The following is a 24976-nucleotide window of genomic DNA, read 5'->3' as shown; positions in this document are numbered from 1 at the left end:
AAAAATGAATTCTGCCAAGCCTGTTTATGAGTCTAGTACTGTCATCAAGCTAACACAGCTGGTCCGTTAACTCAAGCATGAGAAGCTTTCAGATCCAGACATTTCAAACAGGGGCATCAGTGCAGTTTTAGAGGAGTCTATAGCTGAACCAGGTGTTTAGCGCAGCTATTAATGGGGAAACACGTGCACATAAATAAGGTGTATTTATGTACCTCTACGTACTTAAGTAGCATTCTTCACTGTAGTGTCTCTCACTCATTAATGGATTTTATCTTCACATCTGTACAATGCAGGAAAATATTATCCCCTTTGTAGAGATGGGGAAACCGAGGCACAGGTTAGTTTAAGTGATTTGCCCATGGTTTCACAGGAAGTGAGTGGCTGAGCCACAAATGGTACCTGGATCTTCTGAGCCCCAGTCCTGCGCCCTATCCACTAGATCATCGATCCTCTCATAGACCAGCATGAACATGGAGAGCTATATATCGCAAATAAAGACAGGCTGCTGACCTGCTAGGGAGCAGAAAACTTTCTAACAGTCTGCAAAAGCCTTTTCTACACCAGGTTTCTTTGCTCCAGATTTCCCATTGTTAGCCTCAGTGGTTCAACTCCCCTGGAGGTACCAGCAGTTCCAGCACGAATATAGACAAGGTACTGGCAACAGCCAGCATTTTGACCACTGTGTTATGTAATAATGAGAATACCTACCTCTTATACCACACTCTTCATCAATAGATCTCTGAGTGCTTTACAAAGCATCATTGCCATTTTATAGATGGGGAAACTGAGGCACAGAGCAATACAGAGACATGCCCTAGGTCACCCAGAAAGCCAGTGGCAGAACTAGGAAGAGACCCCAGGTCGCTTGAGGCCCCAGGGTCAGATAGGGAGGTCACCCATCTGGTTTTAACATGGACAGTCTTCTTTTTGGGTAGCTTGTCCCCACCCAGTACTCAGATAAAAGTGGACATGGTGTTGTCCGGTATCGGATGGGGGACACCATTTGAAAGAGCACGCTGCTCTGCCGCCCCCACTAGCGTAACTTTGCATGCACTGTGTGTGTGTGAGGTCATGCCACGGGGGAGGGGGTGTCATGCTGGCTGGGGAGGACCCATGTCATTCCTGGAACGTCCGGGAATGTGAGAGTGGCCACCCTAGGCTTAGAGGACTTGGTGCTTTAACTCCCGATAGACACCAGGAATCTTATCTATGGGGAAGCTCGCAGCTACTCCACTCCCAGTGTCTCCCAGCAAGAGTCGCTGCAGGTAACGGAGCCGGAGCACTAGCTGTGGGGCTAATATAAACCTGACCTTTTCTCAACAGCACCTTTACTGTGCAAGGAAACAGCTGGAAGACCCTGCACGCTATCTATACACTGGAAATACCTCTCCGAGCAGCACGTCCTTTTATTTTTGGACTTTTGTTTAAAAGTCCCGTACTAAAAAAACAACCTGAAGTTCTCCTTGCAAGCCCCTTATAAAGGAAGCTGCATCTCCCCCGAGGAGTTGGGCTCTCACTGCAGAGCATTGCTCACCAGGCTGCCTGCAGGCCCTCTGCTGCTTTTTCCGTCAGCATTTCATCTATATAAGGCAGAATCATCTCTTTCCCTGGAGCCCTCTTTCCCCCCCTCCACTCTTGTTCTCATATCCCAAACTCCAGCGTCCCACAGCTGGGCTGCTGCCACAGGCTCGCAGCATTCTTTTGCCTTGTATGGCCAAATCCTTGGGGGTGGGTGGGAACAATTTAGGTAAGCTCCATTCTCCATTGGCTGCCTTTCCCATATGACCCAGCTCCTTCCAGCCAGGGAGATTAAAACAGCTAGTTAATTTCTTCTATTTGCAGGAGTCAGAAACGCCTTTGGGATCTCTGGGTTTTTAACTGTTTCTGACACAGGTAAGAGCTTTTTCCATTGATTCACTTTCCATGTGGTGTGGTTTCCTGGGGGCAGCTAAGGTGTGTCACGGATTAAATCAGAGGGTGCGGGAAGATTCCCAGAAAACTGAGCGCTTACATTTTCCGGTCTCAAGTTAAAAGCTTCCAGCAGTTTTAGGGATGAACGCAAGTTAGTGGACCAAGACCAGAGCTCTGTAGCATCAGAACCTCTCAGGGAAAGAAGTAGGATCCAGTCAAGAACACCCTCTTTGCTGAAATAGACTCTGATATCCTGAAATGGGTTGTGCGAGTACTTGTCCTCCATCACAGGAAGGGGTATTTTGGCAGAGGGTTCCTGGTGCTTTTAGCATTTCACTGCAGAAAAGGAAAGAAAGTTGGAGTCAGATAAGAAGGCTGCCCACTGTGCTGTCAGAAGTTACATGGGAGGAAATGCATCTGTGCCGTGGCTAATTGTTTATCAGTCTAGGGAGCAAATACACATGCATGGAAGGAAATAAACCCCACCTATGTCTGAGTTCTTATACAGCTGGCATGGTCTGGGACGTGGGCAACACCCTGGAGCAGAGCCCTCAGCAGGGGATGGGAACTTGAGGAGTGCAGACACTTTGCTGGTTGTCTTCTCACAATGCCAGTTGCCCGGTAGAGAGATTCACATTCCATGCAGTCCTGTCTGAGCCTGCATGAGAAGGGAAGGAAACCTCCAGATCTGTATTCCAGCTGCTTAACCTCTTACCTTTCCTCAGGCAAGATGTTGAAGCAAGGTGTGCTTTGGGGGGCAGGTGTATGGTCTTGGGTGCTGCCGTGGCGGGGTGTTTGCCTACCAACACCTGTTACGGCAGCAAAGAACCCTGGCAGGCGTCCCCAGGGAGCGAGAACAGGCGGGCGAACCCACGCAGCACCGTCACCGCTGGGATGTGACAGGAGGGAGACAGTGACAGTAACAGGAGGAGCTCTCCACTCTCACAGCAGGGCCCTTACCCTGCGGCGCACTTGGCTCCCCCAGACAGTCCCACTGACATCAGTGGCACTGTGTTTGGGAGTAACTACTTGCCAGAGTAAGTAAAGGCTGCGCAGCCTGGCCCCGTAGCCGTAACAGAGATGAGATGAGCAGGTAGAGCATTGATGACAGAGCAGGACACAGCCGTGGTTACTGAACCGCTGACATGCGGCCTTGGCAGGCGTTGACTGTGCTCTCTCTTGGGGACCGTGGAGCGCTCTATTAGTCAGGGGGGCTTCTCCCAGAAAGCGTCAATCTCATATAAGCAAAACCGGGCCTGGAATCAGAGCTGTTGTGAGCACACTGCAATGCACTGAAACAAGCTGGGCTTTTCCGTCTGCTTCCCTGCTCTGAGCTTGCTGTCGGGGCCTGCCTCTGGGTTTCTTGGGCAAGATTCATTTTTGTCTGGAATGTTGTTTTCTCCCATGTCCTTCTGCAGATGGCACAAGACAAGATCCTGGCAAACATGTATACTGCCCTCTCTCAGGTGATCCCCTAGTGATCTTAGAGATCTCCTTAGTGCTCTATTGAGTGATCTGATGTTAGTGGCGGATTAGCCACTGGGGCAACGGGGCCTTGCCCAGGGGCCCCAGGCATTTGGGGGCCCCTGGAAAAATGGGTGCCCCTGCACCCCGACCCCACTCCCCAGCTGGAGCGCCTGACGGGCGGAGTAGGGCAAGCCCCCAGGCCCTGATTCCATTTCCCCAGCAGGAGCATGCTGGGGGGGGAGGGAGGGAGGAGGGAATGACTGCAGGAGCAAGGGGTGGGGAGGGACCCTAGCTTGCTCTGGCCCAGGGGCCCCACAAAACCCTAGTCCAACCCTGCCTGAAGCAATAAATTCTCTTGCGTAAGAAAAACTTCATTTACCTCCCTTTTGCTCTCTCAACCCTAAAGCCTGATCTACACCTAAAACTTCAGACAATCTAGCTAAGCTGCTTAGGGCTCTGAAAAACATTGCACGCTGAGCAGTGAAGTTAGGTCGACCCAACGTCCTGTGTAGGCACAGGTAGGTCACTGGAAGGATTTTTCCATCAGCTTAGCGACCCCTCCTCGAGGAGGTGGATTTACTGCAGCGACGGGAAAAACCCCTTCGCTCCACGGCAAGTGTCTCGCGGCGTTGCTGCAGCTATGCTGCTGGAGTGCTTGTAGCGTCCACCGCGCCTGGGGTAACTTTTCTCCTGTTCAGACAAAGCCCCTCAGAACCCGAGATCAGGCGGCTTCCTAGTCCCAGGTGCTTTCCACCATCGGGCCCCTTGCTGAGTGTCTGTATTTGCGGAATGTTAGAGGGGTGTTAAAATAGCGTTGAGAAGGCTCTGTAGCATGTAACCCTGGGAGGAAGAGGAGGCAGGGATAGCGTTGGCCAGTGTGCGGTGCCTGTATGAGACAGCTCCAGGAGTGAACAGTCACTGGTTACCAAAGATGGCTGTGTTTCCTTGGGCATTTAAATTCTTTACCCATTGCTGTTGGCATTTTCTGTCGCCAGTGGGAGGAGCTAAATATCTCTCTGTGCTCCCAAATCAGTGCTTAATTTGTACCAGGGCTCTGGGCCTGGCCGGTCACAGCCCCGGCACCTCTGGGCCTGGCCGGTCACAGCCCCGGCACCTCTGGGCCTGGCCGGTCACAGCCCCGGCACCTCTGGGCCTGGCCGGTCACAGCCCCGGCACCTCTGGGCTTGCCGCATCAGTTATGAAAGTAAAAAAGGTTGCTTGAGCCCCGGCACCTCTTTCATTATAAATTAAGCACCGTTCCAAATCAGCCCTCTCTCTCATTTGCCTGGGCCAGGTTCCCCTCCCTGGGCGTAGCCCAGTATTTCTTCAAGGAGGGAATAAAAATCCAAGTTCAGGATCTTCTGCATGGCAAGGACAAGGTCAACAGAAGCCCCTCCCTTAAAACCCAGGGCAAACCGGTTGCCCTCCAGAGCTTTAAAAGGAACATATAAAAGGTTATTTCAGACTGTTCGGAGAGTGGCCAATAGCACACACCCATCCCCCTGCTCCCAGGTACTACACCCAGACCCTCATGAGGTGGGCACAGAAATCCAGCTTTGGTTCTTGGCTCCCAAAGATCTTGCCCAGGAGCTGGCTGCATGAGCGCACAGAAAAGGTAGTCGGGGCCCTTTCCTTCTTTATTCAAAAAGAATTGACCGTAGCGCAGATGCCTCCTGCTCAGCTGGCGCTGCGACTGTGGGGGCTGTTCCTTATGAAACAGGCACAGGAAAAGCCCAGACTGGTCTATTTTGTGCTCAGCTGGAATCCGATTGTGGCATCCCACACAAGGATCGTAGAAGGCGAAGGGTCCCAATAGGCTTTCGTACAGCAAGGATCCCCAAGGGAGGGGGGTGGCAAGGGCAGTGGCGTTGCTGGTGAGGAGTTCCTGTTGATTTCTGGGGTGGCTTCTATCAGGTGACACTCCCCGCAGCAAGGATGATCGGGCCCTCTGAAGACACCGTTTGTGTGGATCATGAAAGAGCCACAGTCACGCTCTGGCAAGCTTTGACTGGTGTATTATTTTATCAGCAACCCCATTAATCTGCCCTGAGTTTCCTTCCCCGAGTGGGGCTGGCAGCCTGCAAGCTGGGGTTAGCGGTATTTTGTACCTTTAAAGTGCTGCCTACACAGTAGTAATTCCTCTACCATCTCCCCGTTTTACTGAGCCACAGAGAGGGGTCACATCCTGACCTGGGGCTACACAACGAGCTGGGATTAGGTTTTTGGGGTCCAGCTGCTCAATCCTGCACTCATCCCATGCATCCACACAGCCTGCTTTGAACACCTTCATCTTCCTACCCTGCCTCCTCCTGATTCTCACTGCATAGTTAGCCTGGGCACTTACCTTGGTGTTGCCCCTAACCCTCTTCTCGTCCACACACAAAACCCTCTTACCCAAGTTCGATGGTGCTTTCAACCTGAGCTAGCTGGCCCGGCGGGGGGTGAGTTAGAGCCTGGGTCCTGCTTTCGCTCAGAGCTGGTAACCCGCCTGCTTTGCAGTGTGGATGCAGGCTAAATCGTTGGAGGGCTGGGTGTGCTCCTGTGCCTTCCCACAATTCCCTGTGTGCCCAGAGGACAGACAGGATCTCCCACAGTTCACTGGGAAAGTGTCAGAGAATGGCTCAGCTCATTGCAGCACAAAGAAATGTGGGAGAGGCCCCCAGAAGCCCTGGCTGACACACACACGGGAGCACAGCACCAGTGAGGACACAGTCGATCCAGACGGACTTTGCAGTGTGGCTGCTCACACCCAGGCCAGGCTAGCCCTGGTGCCAATCACCCAGTGAAGACACTCTCTCAGCGACGCCACGTTGCTGTGGCTGATGTCACAGTCGTTTGCCACAGTGAGGGCAGATTGTGGCATCAGTAGCTGGGGAAGGAGAGGAAACGACTGGTTTAAAAAAAAAAAAAGGCAGGGAATGATGCGGGGGATCATCTTGGTGCCCAAATACCGTCCTAGTTGGGTCTGTGAGAGGTGTCTCACTGGAGCAGTCAGCAAAGCATGATGGGAAAAGAAGCACATCTCATGTGCCCCAGCAGGTCACACGTGGTCCCCACTGCCGATATCTGAAGCTTCAAAGGACAACAGGAATCCCCCACCATGCAGCTTTGGGGATAGTGCTCCCTGCCATCGTGCAACTCAGTGCCCTGCAGCATGACATCTGGTGACCCCTCTGTTACCTGAAGTTACTTGTCATTACACTTTACAACCCTGTTAGAGTGGGTGGCTCAGACCTAGGGCAGCAATGGGGCTTGCTCACTACGGCCGATCTGACAAAATACTGCTTGGTCCTGGTTTTGAACGTTCTGGCCACAAACTTCATTGATCTGCTGAGAGTTTGACTGGGTTTTAGTAAGAGACCAGATTGTTTCCCCCAACACTTAGCCGAAAGTGTCACTTACACTGCAAGAATCTAAGCTTGGGTCATCCCGGTCGTTTGGTTATTTATCCTCACTACCCCATGAAGCCCAGTGGAAAGTTAGCAGAAAACAAACCCTGCCTTCCACTGGCTTTAGATGCCGACTGTCCAGCCTAGCCAGGCGGAAAGGGGCTTTCAGCAGCACGTGGCAGCAGAAAGAGAGGGGCTGTCAGCAGCGACGTGCAGAGTGCTGCATGCAGGCCCCAAACTGCTGGAAGCCCACGGTCAACATTTTCAAAAGGGAGCCCGGCCTGAGGCTCCTTACAGAGGCCTCGTTTCCCAGAAGAGCTGAGAAGCTGCCCACAGAAAAGCAGGTGTTTAAGGTGTTTCACATTGGGCACACAACCTCACTAGCCGCTTGAAAATCTTGACCTATATGCCTATATCTGTGGGCCATCTACACTCCAAGTCTCACGGTAGCAGGGCACAGCTGCCTTGCAGTGCTAGGGGTGCCCATGTTCTAACCTCCCTCTTTGTTTGTAGCACCGATGGGATGACACAGTGATAGGATCAGGGCAGCTTGGTTGGTATTACAGCTCAGTCCAGCTGGGTTGTTAGACTGCACCCCAAACCCACCCTCTCCCATAACTGTGTTGTCCCATCCACTCCACAAATAGAAACTCTGGTAGAATAGACCCCCCGCCCCAAGGCTGTGTCTACATTAGAGGTTTTGCCCTTTGAATTTCCCACCGTTGCAGCCCCAGAGGTGGTAGCAGTGGCTGGCGCCATAGTGTAGGCTAGGCACTGCTTTGATTGACAGTAGAGCTATTCTGAGCTGGGTTAGATGACTTGGTGTTAAATCCACCAGTGGCAGCCACTAGGCCACCTACCCTGGGGCTCTGAGTGTTGCTTGCACTGGTGGAGCTGAGCCAGCGCTGGCAGAAGTGGGAAAGGTTTGCAACATTTCTCTAGTGTAGACAAGGCTTGAGTGGGTCCAGGTCCAACCCCAGCTACCTTCCTCCTCACATCATCAAAGCAGAGGGGGGGAAGCAACTGAATTACTGCTGGTGGCTTTCTTCTCCTCCCCTTCCTACCTTTGTGGGTGTTTGTGATCCTAGAGAGACCTCCACCTTGGCTTCCTAGAGGACCTGTACACCTGACTGCAAATATCAAACCGCTTTCCTGAAAGGGATCTTGTAGCCATTGAGCTACAATATAACCAGGGACGACAGAAAATGGGAGTACACATGGCAGACTCTATAGCCAGGCCTACTGACACAGTGGCTCTCAGAGGTGTGAACTCCCCTGCTCTCTCATTCATCACAATGACACATTAACACTGCAGCCCACTTATTAACTTTACCTCTGAAACACTAAGATTGTTCACCATTAAATTGCTGATCCCCATAGGAGGAATGCTCAGCTCAGGGGCTTGGCAATTTAGACCAGATGTCGCCATCATATTTTGGCCTCCTTGGTGCCTGGTCCACACACTCACCTCCCGCATCCATCCGTCTGTTTTGTTTGTTTAGAGTCACTGTAAGCTTTTTAGGTGCTGTACAAACACAATGCCCCAGCGTCATGGGGCCTCCATCTTGGCTGAGGCCTCTAAGTCTCTCTGCAGTGCAATTAACTATTAACAACCGCAGCAAAGCAATAACGTTGCACATTTGGACTATGCCAGTAAGCAGACACTGAGTATTCAGATAGCTGAGATCTTCACTACTGCTCTTAGAAACTAATTTACAAGCTTTTGAGGCTCTAGCTCCTGGAGTTGGAATGCTCGGTCCTAGTAATATTAGGAGCAACGTCTCCATGGGTTGCTCCAGCGTGGGGCCCTACTATTGAGACAGAGATAACATACTGCAGAGGGAGCGAAGCTCCCACAAAAGAGAAGAGAATGATGGCTAGATACAGTACTTTGGAAGTGCTGCTCACAGAGGAAGCATGGTCAAGCGGATTATGCATAGGGCTGGAGACGTCTGCGTTCTAATCCCACTCAGCTGCTGACATATGGCTTGACCCAAAGGCCACTGAAGTCAGTGGAAAGTCGCCCTTTAACTTCAATGGGTTTTCGATCCTTCCCTACCATTTGGCCGACATGACTTGTCTATTTTCAAGCCTCAAACTGGGCACCCAAAATCAGTGGCGACTTTGGAACAAGTTAGCCTTCCCCTGTCCAGCATTCACACTGGGTGAGAAGGTACTCTATTGTAAATAATACCCCACCAATTACAAGCCCTTCTTCGAAGTCTGGACATCACAGTTGTCCCAGATGATTAGCAAGTGCTGCTTGTACCCACTGGGCACAATACCTGGGATGAGGGCTTTTGTTCAGGTCTGGCTTAGTGGGTGGCATCTACTTCAGTTTTTCCCCATAGTGAATGGGAAGCCACAGGGTTTACGGCTACACCAGTTCATCTGGTCCCCTTAACTCTGCAGCGCAGGGTGTTTGGAAATGACTCAAAAGTCCCTGCTCCCAGACACAGTGCTGGACACTAGGAAAAGAGTCCCCGAGAATATCGGTACAGACACAGTTGGGCGGCATGTGGACATGCCAAAAGAGGGCTGTTGAAAATCTCATTGCTGCATGGATGTGTTGACACAGTCCAAGAACAAGCCAGACAAATGGCACTTCCCTGCCATCACACCCCTCCTGCTTTAGGAAATTGACCCGTTTATGCCATGTGATGCTTAGAACTACTCACCCAGATGGCACCAGGTTTTCAACACCGGTACAGAAGAATGGTCTTCTGCCAATTTCCTGCATGCATGAAGCTGTTTCCAGCACTGGTTCAGGAGAACCCATTATTAATTACCATTGCCAATAGCAGGCTCAACTTCCTAGGGTAGCTGGGATGACAGCGTCCCATTGACTGCAACGGTTTAGATGCTCTGAAGTGCAGTTGAGGTAAGCTACTTGATCTTTCCCTGCTCAGCCACATCATTTATTAGGTGGGTCTGTTTGCAAAAACCCTCCAGGAATTTCATTTAAATAGCTCTATGGAGACTTATGGTGTTGTTTTAAAAAGCTAGAATGTTGTGAGTAAGCCAAGCCAGGCCCAGATATTGAGCATTCTGCCAGGGAACATTTTGGTCTAAGGCCCCTGAGGAACAAAAATCTGTGCCATCAAAACCACGTTCCAGCAACATAACGAGAACCATCAAGCAGGGAAAACAATCCAAGTTGTTCTTTTGTCCCCAAAGCACCAAGGGTGCAGGGTAAATATTTGGATAATGTTAATTCACAAGGTTAGAGCACAACTGGTGTTTATTTTCCTAGCCTTTTGCTACTTTTTGCAGTGTATTTTTAAGGCCTGGTCCAAAGCCCGTCATAGGCAACAGAAGCCTTTCCGGTGACTTCACCAGGCTGTGGATCAGGCCCCAGGTGATTCGTGCATCTCAGCTGAACTCTCCTGTTGGCAGACTGGAGTCTCTGCAGCCATCTGGACCTCCAGTTATTGTTACAGGGACCCAGCATGTCCTGGGTGCTCTCCAAGACATGCAGATTGACACTGTCCGTACCACAAAGCGCCTGACAATCTAACTGGGGCATGACGAGCAGGGGCATCAAGCGTTGGGAAGAGGGTGGGATGAGGAAGGAGGAGATCAGATGTGAACATGTTAGTGCTTCAGTTATGTTATCATCTCCCCGTGGGCCTTGGGGGAGGAGCAAGTGTTCTAGGAGGAATCTGAGTGGACCAAGGTGGCAGCTGGGAGGACTTGGTTACTGTCCCTTATTCATTCTGCGCCATAGATTTGCATGGTGCTAAGGGATGACCGCAGCCAAGGAGTTTGCCACTCAAGGGAGCCCTATTCCTACACCTTTCCTCCCACTGATTAGCACCCGCTTGCCTACTTAGTCCCTCGAGTGCAATGCATTGCTCATTGTAAGTGAGGGCTGCAGAGTCAGGCCCCGTGCTGGGCACCACATCCCGAGGTGACGACAACCAGTGGGGAGGGTGGAATAAGGAAAGGGGAAGGGGTTACCTCCATTTGTGAGCCTCCAGATCGTTAGCAGCAGGAATGCAGGATAGTCTGTAAATGCTACTGCGCTTCCTCCAGCTCGCCCCATGGAGAAGGGCTCCTGGTACACTTCCCGCTGCCCCCCCCCCCCCGCCCCCTGCAGCTCTTGGCATTGTGGGTGAACACATGTCTATAGCAGGAGTGTATTCCCCAGTGCCCAGCCAGAGGGCAGAGAGCTTCTCCTGGGAAGTCACTGTTAGGTGCTCCAAGTCTTCTCCCTGCAGTCAGTGATGTTGCACCGAGAAACATACCCCCACGTCGCAGTGGGCATAGGGCAGCCCCCAGGCCAGAGATGAGCCGGCACCTCTCGGAGGGAAGCTGTGTTACCGGATTGGCACTTAAATGTGTCATTCCTCTGAAAGGGGCTAACTCGCAGTACCATTTCCCTGGTCGGAGCCCTCCCCAGGCTGTCCAAACACTAAGGTCTCTTGTAGCGTTTCCTCAGTCTAGAGCTGGGGCCCGGGGCAATAACGGGTGCTCTTCATGTAGCAGATATAAGGGGCAAGAGCACCAGAGCACGGTGGTAAGAGGCAGGATGAGCAGATTGGTTCAGGGAAGCAGCAGCAGGAGATTGCTGCAGTCACGACAGCCCTGCCCCAATGCAATACTCAGGGGCACCCTAGCCATGTCAGTAGGTACTGGGGTGCAGAGAAGTAACGGCGGTAAAACAGCGGTTGGGGCTCGGAGGCCTGTTGCGCCACGTCGGTGGGGCCGTCTCTGGCTAACGCAGCTCCAGCGAGAGGAGGCTGCTCCCAAAGGATGTTCGTGTGAGGCAAGGGCCAGGCAGCGGGGAGCGCTTTCAGGCTCCGTGGTGTGGTTCACGCCCCTGCACCCTGACTGCCCTCGCGCCCCCCACCAATGCAGCTTCGCTGGGAAAGGGAAGGGGAACAGGAGCCGCGAAAGAAGAAAGAAAGGGGGAAATACACCACAAACGGAGGAGGAGAAAGAAAATAGAATGAGAGAAGAAAAAACAGGAGTGAGGGGCTAGGCAGCGGCAGCTGTGCCACGGCATGGCAGGAAAGGCAAGAGAAGGGTGCCCACGTGCCAGTCCATCACGTGGGGACAGGCTCTCCTGCTCTGGGTGCATCCTGTCCAACCTTGGCTTGCAGACTCTGAGGAGATCCTGGTCCTATGGTTGTCCCAAAGGCCTTGTTAGGTTTGTCCGTAGCAATGCCCCAGTTGCAAAGCGTGGATGGCCTTTCCCAGAACAGCTCACATGAGGTGGCCAAAACAGCCGGGGTGTGTTTTCTGGCACATAGCACTGAGCGACATCGTGCAGCCTAATGCAACATGACATGGTGCCTTAACTGCTTTGTGTCCCATGCCACATAAGCCAGGAATGCAGGTGGGCGTGCTCCCCAGCCTGGCATAGGGGGCACACACCAATCATAACAATACTCTACACTTCCCCCCATGGAGCTCAAAGCACTTTCCAAACAGGCATGAATTCAGCCTCACACCTCCCCCCGCACAGCAGGTGCGTGCTAACATCCACGCTTCACTGATGGAGAAACTGAGGCACAGAGCAATGATGTGACTTGCCCAAGGTCATCGCATGGAAGGCTATAAACAGCATGCAGATCTCCTGACTCCCAGTTCTGTGCTTTAACCACTAGGACATTCTGAACTTGATCAGCCAGCAGGCCTGAGGCACAGATCCATGCACAAGGGGCTCGGAACCAGGAGGCCCCCAGTTCTCATCCTGTCTCTCCTGCTGGTTGTTGAGTTATGCTAGGCAAGTTGCTTGGAAATGTGGGGCTAACCATCCGCATTAACTCTGGGTGCCCCACTTGAGACATCTTAAAGGAAGCAGTCTGGCTTTCAGAGAAGCACCCTAGTCTCCCGCTGAAGACAATGGCAGTTGTGGGTGCACAGCACCTCTGAAAATCAGATCCTTGACAACTCAGTTTGGGCACCCAGAATGAGGGAATGCTTGGAAATATGGGCTCCCGCCTCTGCCTCAGTTTTCCCATCTGCAAAATGGGGGTAAAACGCACTTGCTGCAAAATGGGGTGATGATACCAACCTACTTCCCCAGAGGCGTTGGGAGGACTCAGCTGTGTGAAGCACAATATAAGTGCCTGGTATTATTGCAACTAATCAGTTAGTAACATTACTGGGTTATGGTCTCCTGCGATGACGGTGAGGGAGAGGAAGCAGTTGTGACTCATCAGTGCCATCCTGTGGCAAACATAACAGTGGATTCATCCCTAGCTGTGGGCTGTTACCTGCATGTAGTGAGAGGCTGTCGCAGCCTTAAACTAAGTCTCTACCTCCAGCTGCTATGAGATTGACTGAATGAGCCTCTCCTGGAGCCCTCTTGCTGCATTAGGCAGCTGGGCTTTGAACTTGCTATTGCCGTGGGCCTAGTGTTTGCTCCTGCTGTACAGGCCTAGCAGCCGCCCCAAGGCCTTGTCTACACAAGAATGCTGCACTGGTTAGTAGGTGAATTTGTTTAAAAATTAGGTCAGTTAAATAGGTGCCAGGTGCTGGGTAGATGCTCATGTCCCGGTTTAAGAGTGGCTTACTGCAGTTTAGCTGAAGTCAATAAGGAAGACATGTGCTAAGCGGATATACAACACTCTTAAACTAGCACCAAACCCTTTTCAGTATAACAGAGTCAGTTTAAAACCACACCTGTAACCAAACCACTGCAAGTTTGTGTGCAGACACGAAGGTAGAAACCTCCAGGGGTCAGGAAGTTCCTGTGACCTTTGGGATCATTGACCTTCCCCCACCCCAGCAGCAGAGTAATGAGTTTAAGCTCTTTTGACAGTGCTGTGCAGGTTTCCTTTGCAGCCGAGGACTGAGAGGTTTATGGAGAGGTTGCTTTGTGAGAAGTGCTCACCCACAAATGATAGGGTGTTTGTGTCTTTTATCATGGCCCATGTGAGTTCATTTGGCAGCCACAGTAACTCCCACTCTTGTTACAACAGCCACTGCGGGGTGCTGGTATTCCCTGGCCATGATTCCTGCACCCACCCACAGCTCTCTGTGGAGGTAATGCATAGGCCCCCCGGAATGAAGGATTTTTCCCTGGAGAGGCAGGTGACACCTGTCCTACCTCCCCTGTGCAGGAGCCTGAAAAGGGGCAATGATGATTCGAGTCCCTCAGTTGGCAGGTGAGGTGCAGCCATGTGGGAATCAGTCAGTTAGGGTGGGCTGATGATGGTACCCTGAACTGAGCCCTTGGGCGGTAACTGACCAGGTGAAATGGACCAGGTAGGTGGGGAGTCCATCCAGCAGCAAGATGCGTTGCACCATTAGGGCATACCAAGCAGGTGATGTGACTGGAACTTACCAGAGCAATTAAATCCCTAAGCAGATGATCAGAGGAAGAGCCACAACCAGGCTACAGGGAAAAAATATTCAACTATGTAGCAGACTGCGGACTGTTCACCTACTGAAGATCTGGGGAGAGCAGCCTGTTCCCACCCAGCTGATACAGTAACAGGATAGCGAGTCACGTGACCCGTGCAGGAATGATGGGCAGGCACCTGGCTGGGGGCAATCCCCAGCCAGGGGAGTTGCTAGGAGACTTGCTGGGGTTTAGAAAGCAGGCCTGGCATGATGGTATCAGCAGCCCCCATGGCAAATGCTCAGCAAAGGTGCTGGCATGAAGGGGCCAGGCCTCTCCCCTGCAGGCTGCAATGCCACACCCTGCTTAGGAGCTGGGAGACATAGCGGCTGTTCTCTGAGCTGAGCTCTCATGGCCTTGCTAGGGGAGGGGATGGGGGCAGCGTGAGTGAGCTCAGGGCCAGGTGCTCTGAGATCTGTAACTGTTAACCCTCTCCCTGCCGTGACAGAGCCCACCCATGCAAGAGTGGCTGCTGCTGTCCTGCACGGGGCTGCTGGATATGCTCATTAGGCCATCCTGGGTGTAAATCAGAGCCCCCCCCCGTCCCCTGCCCCAGATTACAGCTCAGTGTGCTGGAACCCCCTAGCCCTAGGTCACAAGCTGCTGCTGCGGGGGTGAGCCCAGCTCGGCAAACGGCTTTCTGGCGAAACAAAGAGGGCAGGGGGCGGGGAGTGGAATGCTAGGAATCTGCAAGGAGCAGATAACCAACTTCCTGCTTGTTCCTAACAGGGCCTGCACTGGGAAGGCAGCCCAGAGCCCAGGTCTTCGTTTGTGAGCCTTTCTTTGTGTGTTTAAAGTGTACAAGGCAAGCAGATCACTGCAAGGCTTTGTGATGGAGGGGAGGATGGCCGGGCTCTTGCCCTGGTATTGGGAACTCTCTGCACATCTATAACCCCTTCCGTGCAAGAATCCTAAAGACGGGGACACTCTGCCTGACCTGAGGGGTTGCCCTTGGGCTCAGGGGACTGGGGTCAGTAACAGGTAGCTCTGCAGCACGCCATCTGCTGGGCCCCCTCTGACCAGGGAGCCCCCCTCTCCCCAGTATCCTGAGAGATGCTTGTCTATTGCACAGGGCTCTTCTGGTTAAGGATGGGCCAAATTCTGCTTTCAGGCACATACACTAGGGGTGGTGGGGTTACACCGAGCTTACACCCGCAGCAAGTGGGGCAAAGTCTGGCACACTCCAAGTGCCCATAGCGTGGAGTCCCTCCCTGGAGGGGCGATGGGGGATTTGTCACATAAGCCCCATGACACTTGAGACTTGATCCAGGACCCTCACAGTCCCTAGCAAGCTGCTCTAGCAGGGGAGGCGGGTCCCCATGGCGGAGCCAGGGGCAGCTCTACCAATTTTGCCGCCCCAAGCAGCCACCGCTGAATCGCCGCCTCCACAACAGCAACGGAGCTGCCGCCGAATTGCCGCCGCGGGACACGGACGGCCTCCCCATTCTAAAAGCCGCCCCGAGCACCTGCTTGGAAAGCTGGTGCCTGGAGCCAGCCCTGGGTGGAGCTGCTGGATGCTCAGCTAGAAGCCTCTCTCTGCAGACTGGGCTAAAGAGAAAGGCCCCAAAGGACAGTTTGGAGTCTGAGACCAGCGGGTACAGCTGGTGGCCTGGTGACTGCACACCAGAAGCGGCTGCAGGGGCAGATCTCGGCCGAGAAGGCTGCTAGCTCGCTTCCTGGAGTATTTTTCTCTTCTCACATTCTTAATGTCTTACATGGAGGGAGCGTGGGTGGGTCAGTGTAAGAGCGGACTCTGGAAAAGGCCTAGAAAAAGGCCAGTGTCGATGCAGGCAGAGGAGCGGCTCCGCCTGTCCATCAGCAGCTGTAGGGCCTAGAGGCGGGCATGCTAGTCCCGGCTCCTCACAGTGCTGTCACCATTAGCCCTGCTCAGCGTCAGCTCAGACGGCCCTGGGGCCTACCGAAAGCAGCGCTGCTACCAGGGCTCGGACTGGTGCTGGTGCAACCACGGGGAAACTTATCTCCAGTTCGCTGCCCTGTAGGAACCTCACATCAGGCTGTGGCTGTTCACGTTCACGGCACACAGAGAAAAAATCATAAATACTCTTGTCGGAAGGTTGCACCGTAGCACGACGTCATTTCTTAGAATTTAGAATCCTAAGGCACACGAACCAAAACCAGAGCGAGACAGCGCAGAGAGCCACCACTCACCTCCACGCTGACTCTCTGCAGACTGCACCAGGAAACCCAGACCACCACATGGCTTCCCTCAGAGACCCCTGGGCTGCAAGCAGGACCCGGAAACCCCTTACAATTTAAAGTGATGTCTTGTCATTTTAACAATTTCCAATACATCACAATAACTAAACTTCCCTGCCACATACAAGAGCAGTGGAGCTCACCCTCTTCCATACCACCCCCCCATGCAACCACAGAAAACAGCTTCAGCCCCACCCCACCCCAGAGCTATGAGGAGACAGATGGTCAGGGGGAACCCCATTTTGCAACACAAAGGGGCATGAGCCGCTGAAATTCACAAGGGACTGTTTTACCTGCCGGGGTCAATGTCGGAATTCAGGGTCTTCTTCGGGGGGGAGGAAACAGGTGTTTGCTCTTGCATCCATGCACCAATTACAGCAAAACTGAATCTAAGGGAGTAGTCACCCCTAGCTTCCCCTACAATCATCACTTTGCAAGGATCACAGGATGATTTACCAGCTAATTAATTAAATCACCCCCCTCCTGTGTGATGAAAGTTAGGGAAATATGATTATCCCCATTTTACAGATGGGGAAACTGTTAAATGACTGGTCTGATTGCAAGGCCAGCAGCCAAATCAGGAACAGAACCCACTTGGCCTGTCTCCCAGCCCTGCCCCTGCTGAAATCACTCAGATAGATTGCTCCACTCCATTCCTGTTGAGTCTGTCTGTTCCCCTGGTTGGTCAGTCTCCTTTCTGCTTTCCCTGTCTCACTCAGGAGGTAGATCACCAGCTGCCAAGATGTCCAGCAAGAGAGCCAAGGCCAAAACCACCAAGAAGCGCCCCCAGCGTGCTACTTCCAATGTCTTTGCCATGTTTGACCAGTCGCAAATCCAGGAGTTCAAGGAGGCTTTCAACATGATTGACCAGAACCGCGATGGCTTCATCGACAAGGAGGATCTGCATGACATGCTGGCGTCTCTAGGTAACAAGTGCCAATCCAACAGGGTGCCTGCACTGGTCAGCTGGTAGGCCACAGGGACTGTGCTTGGGGAACGGGGAGTAGCCCTTTCCTCCTATAGGTATTTGACAGTTACTCTATGTTGAAGGTCTCTGACCTCTTCAGCCCTCTCTTCTGCTTCACCCTCCTATTGAAATAAACGATCCCCTCAGGGAAACTGGCAGCACAGTTCAGTAAAGGCTGGGGCTTGTCTATCCCAGGAACCCTTTGTGCTGGGGAAGCAACACTAACACTGCTCCACCAGTGCAAATCCCTAGTGCAGGTGAGCAACACAGGTGAAAAAAGTGACTTGTCACTTTTCACACTGCTGCAGTGTGTCTGCACAAGGAATCTGTGCTGGTACAGCTACGTTGGTGCAGAGGTAACCTGTAGGTTACCTGTAGGTAACCTGCAGGTACCCTGCAGAGGTAACACTGTCCCTGGGTTGGTGTGTCTTTGGGAATCAAACATGGGACCTCTGGGTCTGAAAGCAGGAGCCTTTACTCCTTGAGCTAACAGAGCAGAATCAAACTGCTATTCACACGATGGCCACTGGGGGGTGACAGCTACCTGTTCGTTGTGGGTTATGTAGGTGAACCGTTGTTCTGCTGCTCCACTTCCAGCACCATCACCCTCTCCAGGGAGAGACCCTCAGGAGTAGGGGTGGGAAAACACTCCAGCCCAATCCCTGTCACAGTCCCCTCTATGCAGGGAAATGTGCCGAGTTCTGGATCCGCACCCAGCTATTGAAATCTATTTGAGGCCACCCCAGGGTGCTGCCCCCCAGGGCCAGACAAAACCTTTTACCCACCCCTTTGGTTGTGTTAGTCCAGCACTCGTGATCTCTCCCTCCCTCTTCCACCGGCGGGGCTGGATGGGATGTGACTCAAAGCTCCGCTCCCTGCCTCCCACGGACCCGAGGCCCGACTGTTTATAGCACAGTCTGAGCCACGGTGGCTCTGAAGACTGTCCCTGGGTTTGGTTTACTCTAGGATCTGCCCTGACTACGTTGGCTCCCTGGTTGTGGCCCAGAGGGGGTCATTGGTCACTGAGGCCAGTCTGGGCTGCAAATCACCTGACTTCCCTTGCAAGAACCCTGAGGCTGAGTGGCAGCACCCTGGGGTGGGGGCCAGTATCTCTGGGGCACAGCAGAGCCCTCATTGGCACAGGGTTTCCCATCCCTGTCCCAAAGAAGTGTGTGTAAATGCAGCCCCCAGGCTATGCTAATACCTTATGGGTCCTGATTCCCGCTTGTTGCTAGCACGGGTCAAGCTGCAGGGCAGACAGGGCTCTGGGCTGTAAAAGAGAAGCCAGGTAGGCTGAAATACAAATATTCTGGCTGTGGTATAGAGCCAGCGCCCTGGAAATCTCACCACATGCTGCAGGGGTCTCTCCCCTCCCAGGGCATATAGAAAGTGGCTGATTATTGTTTACGTTTCTACTGCAGTAGTGTCCAGAGGCCTACAGGTTGGGCCCCCCTGTGGTTGGTGCTGCACAGACAGCTCCCCAAAGAGCTTCCTTCCTATCCCCCTCCCACTGGGTTTTGCCCTTGAATGTCTTCCCCTTCCCCCTTCCTTTGTCCTGTGTTAAGGCCCCCCCCCCCACCAAATATGTGCTAAACCATTCATCCCTATGGACCATCCTTTCAAATCAACCTAACCACGTGGGGGGAGCGTAATAACTGGAGGCTTCTCCTTAAAGTGCCAGCACTGAAATAGTTAATGCAGCTACTTCTCAGTTAGACCCATGTTCGCACCCCTTTGGTGTGGAAGGAGCAGGCCCCACCTCTCAGCTGTTTGTCTGTGGGCAGACGCAGGCCCAGTCAACACTTGAAAAGTTTTACTGGCATGGCTCTGTTGGGCAGAGGCGGGCAGCACACACACGTGTGTTTTTGCCAGCACGGTTATGCCAGTAAAGCTCTAGCATAGTGATAGTGGTATGAGGCTCTTTATGCCGGCTTTGCTGAACTGCAGTAAGCTACACTGGTCTAAGCACTTTAATAACAGTATAATTGCACCCACACTTGGATTTTGGGTTTTTTTTCCCCTTTTACTATAATTAAAGTGGCAAAACATAATGTAGACAAGGCTGCAGGAAAACAGCATTGCCTTGGGCCATGTTCTGAAGGTCTTTGGAAGAGCTAATACTCCTCCTCCTCCCTCCCCCAATTGCTTGCATTCAGCTAACAATAAAGGAAATGCCAATACTCCACAAGAAATCGCAGTGGTGGGTATTTCCAGGACACCGGGTGGGGAGACCTGGGTTTCTATTCCCAGCTCTGCCATCAAGTTGCTGTGTAACCTTGAGCAAATCCCTTCCCTTCTGTACCTCAGTTTCCCCATCTGTAGAAAGGGGACAATGATTCCCCTGCCTCCTTAGTAAACTGCACTGAGATCCATGGGCGAAAAGGTCTGCGTAAGCACAAAGTATTATTACTGTTTGTACCCTATTGCTCATTACTTCTCCGCTCCGCCCGAGCACTAAAGTTCACAGCCACAACAGCCTGAGCCGAAGAGGAAGGAGGGTTATGGGACTGTTTTCTTTGGAGACGCTGCTCTCCAGAGCTTTCGGAAAGGTGTACGTGTGTGACTGAGATTCCCAGCCAGCGCTGCCCTGGCTTGTTTAGCAGGTCAGCCAGCACAAAAAAGGCTCTCTGGGGATAGGAGCAGAGCCCAAGGCTCCAGCTCGTTTTGACTTGCAAGTTTTGCCAAGTTCCCCCACCCAAAGTTCTTTCTGCTTAGCTGCAGGCCAGGTAGATTTCAACCTCCTCTCTCCTCTTTCCTTCCTGCCTCCGCAGTCCCCCCCACTACCCAGGAGGTCTGTCAATTATTGACCTGGCTACCAAACCTGTTCTGAAGTCCTAGTGCAGCCAGGAGGCAGAGCTCCCCCCATTCCCCACCTAACTGCACACAAAAGCGAGGGGAAGAGGGGCTGGGCTCAGACTGTAAAACGTGTGTTTTGAAGCCGGGCACAAAGAGAGCTGTTTGCAGCCGCACCCACCAGAGGGCACTGAGCTGTACAGGCCGGCTCCCGCTGAGGGAAAAGCGGTCTGATGGAATGGGAAGAGCTGAATGAAGGGGTCTGGGTGAGGAATAGATTGTCAGACAAGGTTGCCCCTCTCTCTGGGCAGCAGGCAGGGGCAGACTGGGATTCTCTCCACTCTGCGGGTTAATCAAACTTCCTGGGGGACACGTGTCAGGAATTTAGCTTCCCCGGAGGCCAGCCGTTCCGAATTTGCATGCCAGCGCTCCAGCCCTCAGGCTGTCGGCAGTCGTGCGGTCCATGTCCTTGAGCGGGCTGGCGGGAACCCTTATGGTCCCGTACCTGTGGTGAACCCTGCTGGAAAGCAAGTGGAATGCTGGCACTGCAGGGACACACGTGCTGGCACAATGCAGCCTTCTGATTGTGACAAATGGATGCCCCGGGTGTGTGAACATGGCCGAAGCGAGCCCATTTAGAAGTGAAGACAAATATTCATGAGCACTTCTTTGCACTACTCAGCTGGCCGGGATACTCAGCGAGAAAGGCGAACCCATAATGTTTTCAGAAGGACCTAAGGCCCAGATCCTCATGGGCGTTAGGGAGCTGGGTGCCTTAATACCTTTGAGGATCTGGGCCATTGACTTCCAGTGAGACCCAGGCTGCTGAGTGCCTCAGTCACTTTGGAAGATGGGACTCGGGTGCTTTTGAAGAACTTAAATAGGCCCAATGGCCTGTGATGGGCTATTAGATGGAGTGAGATCTGAGTTACCCAGGAAAGAATTTTCTGTAGTATCTGGCTGATGAATCTTGCCCATGTGCTCAGGGTTTAGCTGATCGCCATATTTGGGGACGGGAAGGAATTTTCCTCCAGGGCAGATTGGAAGAGGCCCTGGAGGTTTTTCGCCTTCCTCTGTAGCATGGGGCACGGGTCACTTGCTGAAGGATTCTCTGCTCCTTGAAGTCTTTAAACTACGATTTGAGGACTTCAATAGCACAGGTGTGAGGTTTTTTTTGTAGGAGTGGTGGGTGAAATTCTGTGGCCTGCGTTGTGCAGGAGGTCAGACTAGATGATCATAATGGTCCCTTCTGACCTAAATATCTATGAATCTATGAACTTACCTGCTGCTTTTGTCCAGTCAGGACACATGGGGTTTAGAACAGGGGGGCCAGAGAAGATACAGACTGGGGGATCCTCCAGATGCACCTGGAATGCAGGCTGAGGGCCAACGGGACCAGCTGCTTAAGCTCCCCGTTTGTCTGACTACCCAGAAAGATCCAGTGAGATCCTGGCCCTTCCATGCTGACATTTCTGACCAGCGAACAGCTGCCTCCCAAAGAGCGAATCATTTCTGCCTCCCAAAGAGCGATTTTGGTGTCCCCGAGCCATGCGCTTGCCTTGGGTTTGGGTCTAATCTAGTGATTAGAACAGGGACCTGGGAATCAGGACTCCTGGGTTCTAGTCCTGGCTCTGTCACTGACTTGCTGGGTGATCTTGGACCAGTTGCTTCACTTCCGTACCTCAGTTTCCCCACCTGTAAAATGGGGAACAATCATTCCCATGTGTCATGAGGCTTTAGTCATGTTTCAAGTACCCACAGCCCCTCAGCTGAGCAGGCATAGGAGTGCAGCGGCTCACCCTGCGCTGGTTCTGTATGGCAGGGAAGAACCCCACTGACGAGTACCTGGAGGGCATGATGAGCGAGGCGCCGGGTCCCATCAACTTCACCATGTTCCTCACCATGTTCGGAGAGAAGCTGAACGGCACCGACCCAGAAGACGTCATCCGCAATGCCTTTGCCTGCTTCGACGAGGACGCGACAGGTATGGTAACGGGGGCCAGGCTGGCTGCTCAGTCAGCCCCACGCCAGCCAGAGATGCTGGGCTGAGCCAGCCAGTGGAGCAGGCAGCATTGCTCCCCCAGTGCCTGGCTCCCAGGCAGAGGTGTGTGGGGCTGGCCAGGGTGGCTGCCTTTAACCCGGGGCTGAGGGCCCAGAAGGGAGAGAGGCTCCTATGTATCATTGAGGATCCGGGCCTAAGCCAGTTTTCTGGGGCCCATCCAATGCCCAGCCCGAAGGAGGAGCCTTTTGCTCTAGTTCAAAAGCCTGGCAAGCTCATAGAGTGGGACCCAGCATCCTTGTCCTCCCTTGGTTTGTCTGCAGAACAAAGGCATGATGCTGCCTTTGCTCAGATCCACCTGGGAAGGGAATAACGGGGGGTCCCGAGAGCTGCGATTGAGGGGCACTGTCCAGGCTGCAGGATCACAGAACCACTGACTCAGAAAATGCTGTCTGCTGAGGGATACCCTTCCTGCAGGGGATGCTGATCCACTGAGCTCCTTCTGAGACTCACGCTCTCCCCTTCAGCCCCTCACGAATCCCCCTGGCAGTGTGAATCCCGGGTGCGGGCACTATCCCACTCTCTGTGGCCTCCAGGGTCGCTTTGCATACTGCGCTGACTGGGAAGAGGCCATCCTGTTCCTAAGGGGCTCAGATTTGAATCTCCGGCCACCTGTTCACGGCAGCTCTCGTCCCATTGCGGTGCCACTGTTAATATTTGCAGCCCAGTGTCCTGGGTCCCTGGAATCGCGACACCATGTAGCAAGGGCTGCCAAATCCTTGGACCAGTCTCTTTAGAAACACCCCGTTCTCCCGGTGCTAGGTCATCCTGGGCTCTCCCTGGCCAGTGCTTCCCAGGAGCCAGTTCAGAGTTCTGTTCCCCGGCTCCATTCGCTCGGGCACTCCAGCTGCATTAACTCCACCTCCTTTATCTTTCCTCTTCCCTGCCATTCATTGCCCCCTTGCAGGTTTCATTCACGAAGACCATTTGCGCGAGCTGCTCACCACCATGGGGGACAGGTTCACAGACGAGGAGGTGGACGAGATGTACCGAGAGGCCCCCATCGACAAGAAAGGCAACTTCAACTACGTGGAGTTCACCCGCATCCTCAAGCACGGAGCCAAAGACAAAGACGACTAGAGCTGAGAGGCGCCCGTCCCACCTTCTGTACACATGCTGTGCCCCTCCTCCCTGAGCACCCGAGCTGCCTCTGGCCCAGAGTCCCAGCAGGCCGACCCCATGGAAAATGCCTTAAAGCACATGACATGAGGTGTTAACCCTGCTCTGCATTAGGGACGAGCTGGCCCCTTCACAAATGCCCCTCCGAGGAGAAGATGAATCTTCACACTCCCGTCCCTCAGCCCTTTGAGCATGTCAACCATTCCTAGCCTCAGTCGATCCTGTTCGCAGCAGGTCAGTCCAGATGGCTCCCATTCCCCCAAAGATCTGACCTCCTGAATTCAAGTGCTGTGTGGAGGAGGTGACCAGAGGAAAGGAGGATAGTTACCATGGGCTCAGCTCACCAGTGCTGTAGCATCTGGCAGTGTGCATATGATCCATGGCCATCCAGAGTGTAAACCCCTGAGGGGGCCTGTTGAGGTTGCTGCCTACCCCCTGGCCATTGACTCTCTTCCCAGCGACGCCACCCCGACTCTCTCCCTTTATTTCAGAGCAGGCTTATACTGGAGCTACAAGTTCTGTTCTTCTAACCCACTGGGAATCCCTCCTTGCCCTGGCCCTGCCTGCCTGGCCCCATTCTGCACTCATAATAATTTGCACTTAGATAGCACCTTTCATCTGAGAATAGCAGAGCACATGGACCCCTGCGTATTTTCCCTGCCACGCTCCAGCCTGTCCTTGCAGTGAGGTGGACCGGGAGGGGTAGGGGTCCCTCTACTGGGTGGTGCTGGTGGTCGTGGTGGTCAGGGCTGCATGGCAGATGGAGCATTCACACAAGGCATTCTGGGGGGTGGCTTTGCCATGCAGAGATCTTGCAATCACACCAGCTAAGGGTGGTCAAACCATTCTGCTGGGGATTAACATTTGTGCATCTAATTAGCCCCTCTCAATGAGGAACAATAAAATCCTGCTCTGCATTTTACCTTGTTGACAATGTTTACCCATAATCCCCAGCAGCTAGCCTGCCATTTCAGAGCTGACTTTCTCCAGCGTTGCAGTCCATAAGACAAGAGCCCTCTCCACATTAAGCCAGTCACAGCTGCTGTCATCAGTATGGGTCTGTCACCCACTGGAATGAACGAATGGAAGTTCCCGATGTGCGCGCTACACTTGGACTCAAGAGACAGCAGAACATGGGATTTGCCAGAATGGATATGAGCCTTGATCCATCCAATCCCAGGTCCTGCCTCCCATCTCGGCCAATATCCAGGGCTTGAGAGGCAGGTGGGACCTACCCAGGACACACCTCACCAGCTGTGCCATGCTGGGTATGTAAAGTAGAAAACTTCCTGCATTCCACTAGACAGCCATTTTTCACCCTGACACACATGCTTTGATCACCCCCCTCTCCTTACACACATACCCTCAGATATTACCCAGCCTGATTCCCAGGGTATATTACGTAACATGCAGCGGATCATAAACCCATATAGACCATCTCCATTCATTTTCCAGCAGTTATTATCCAGTACAAATCCAGATCCTAAGAACATTGACAAGGAAAGAAATATACAACTGCCCCCTCTTTTTAAAAAAAAAAAGTTTCCTATTTGAATAATTGTGTTTTGTGGCTTTAGAATCTGTGATTTAAGGGATTCAGAAAATTGAAATTACTTATAAAATATAAAGGGTATAATACCAATGAGTGCATGTGCACAGTTACCTTCTTTACCAGGTCATCTTCTTGTTTTACGGCACAT

General features: G+C 52.8%; 1 protein-coding gene across 1 annotated transcript; it reads left to right on the top strand.

Moving 5' to 3' along the window:
- Positions 1–1779: 1779 nt before the first annotated feature.
- Positions 1780–24921, top strand: MYL9 (myosin light chain 9). The gene is made up of 4 exons (XM_077832233.1): positions 1780–1893; positions 17058–17264; positions 21921–22082; positions 23065–24921. The coding sequence occupies exons 2-4, from the start codon at positions 17081–17083 to the stop codon at positions 23235–23237; spliced, it is 519 nt and encodes a 172-aa protein (XP_077688359.1). The 5' UTR covers positions 1780–1893; positions 17058–17080; the 3' UTR covers positions 23238–24921.
- Positions 24922–24976: the final 55 nt, after the last annotated feature.

Source organism: Eretmochelys imbricata, chromosome 13 (assembly GCF_965152235.1).
Source record: "Eretmochelys imbricata isolate rEreImb1 chromosome 13, rEreImb1.hap1, whole genome shotgun sequence".
NCBI lineage: Eukaryota > Metazoa > Chordata > Testudines > Cheloniidae > Eretmochelys > Eretmochelys imbricata.
This window is presented reverse-complemented; position numbering and strand designations above follow the sequence as displayed.

Bases quoted from the DNA above. Each gene is read 5' to 3' on its own strand.
- MYL9 (XM_077832233.1), top strand. From the start codon at position 17,081: ATGTCCAGCAAGAGAGCCAAGGCCAAAACCACCAAGAAGCGCCCCCAG. The intron at 17,265-21,920 runs GTAACAAGTGCC...TCTGTATGGCAG, and splicing joins TGACATGCTGGCGTCTCTAG to GGAAGAACCCCACTGACGAG. The intron at 22,083-23,064 runs GTATGGTAACGG...GCCCCCTTGCAG, and splicing joins CTTCGACGAGGACGCGACAG to GTTTCATTCACGAAGACCAT.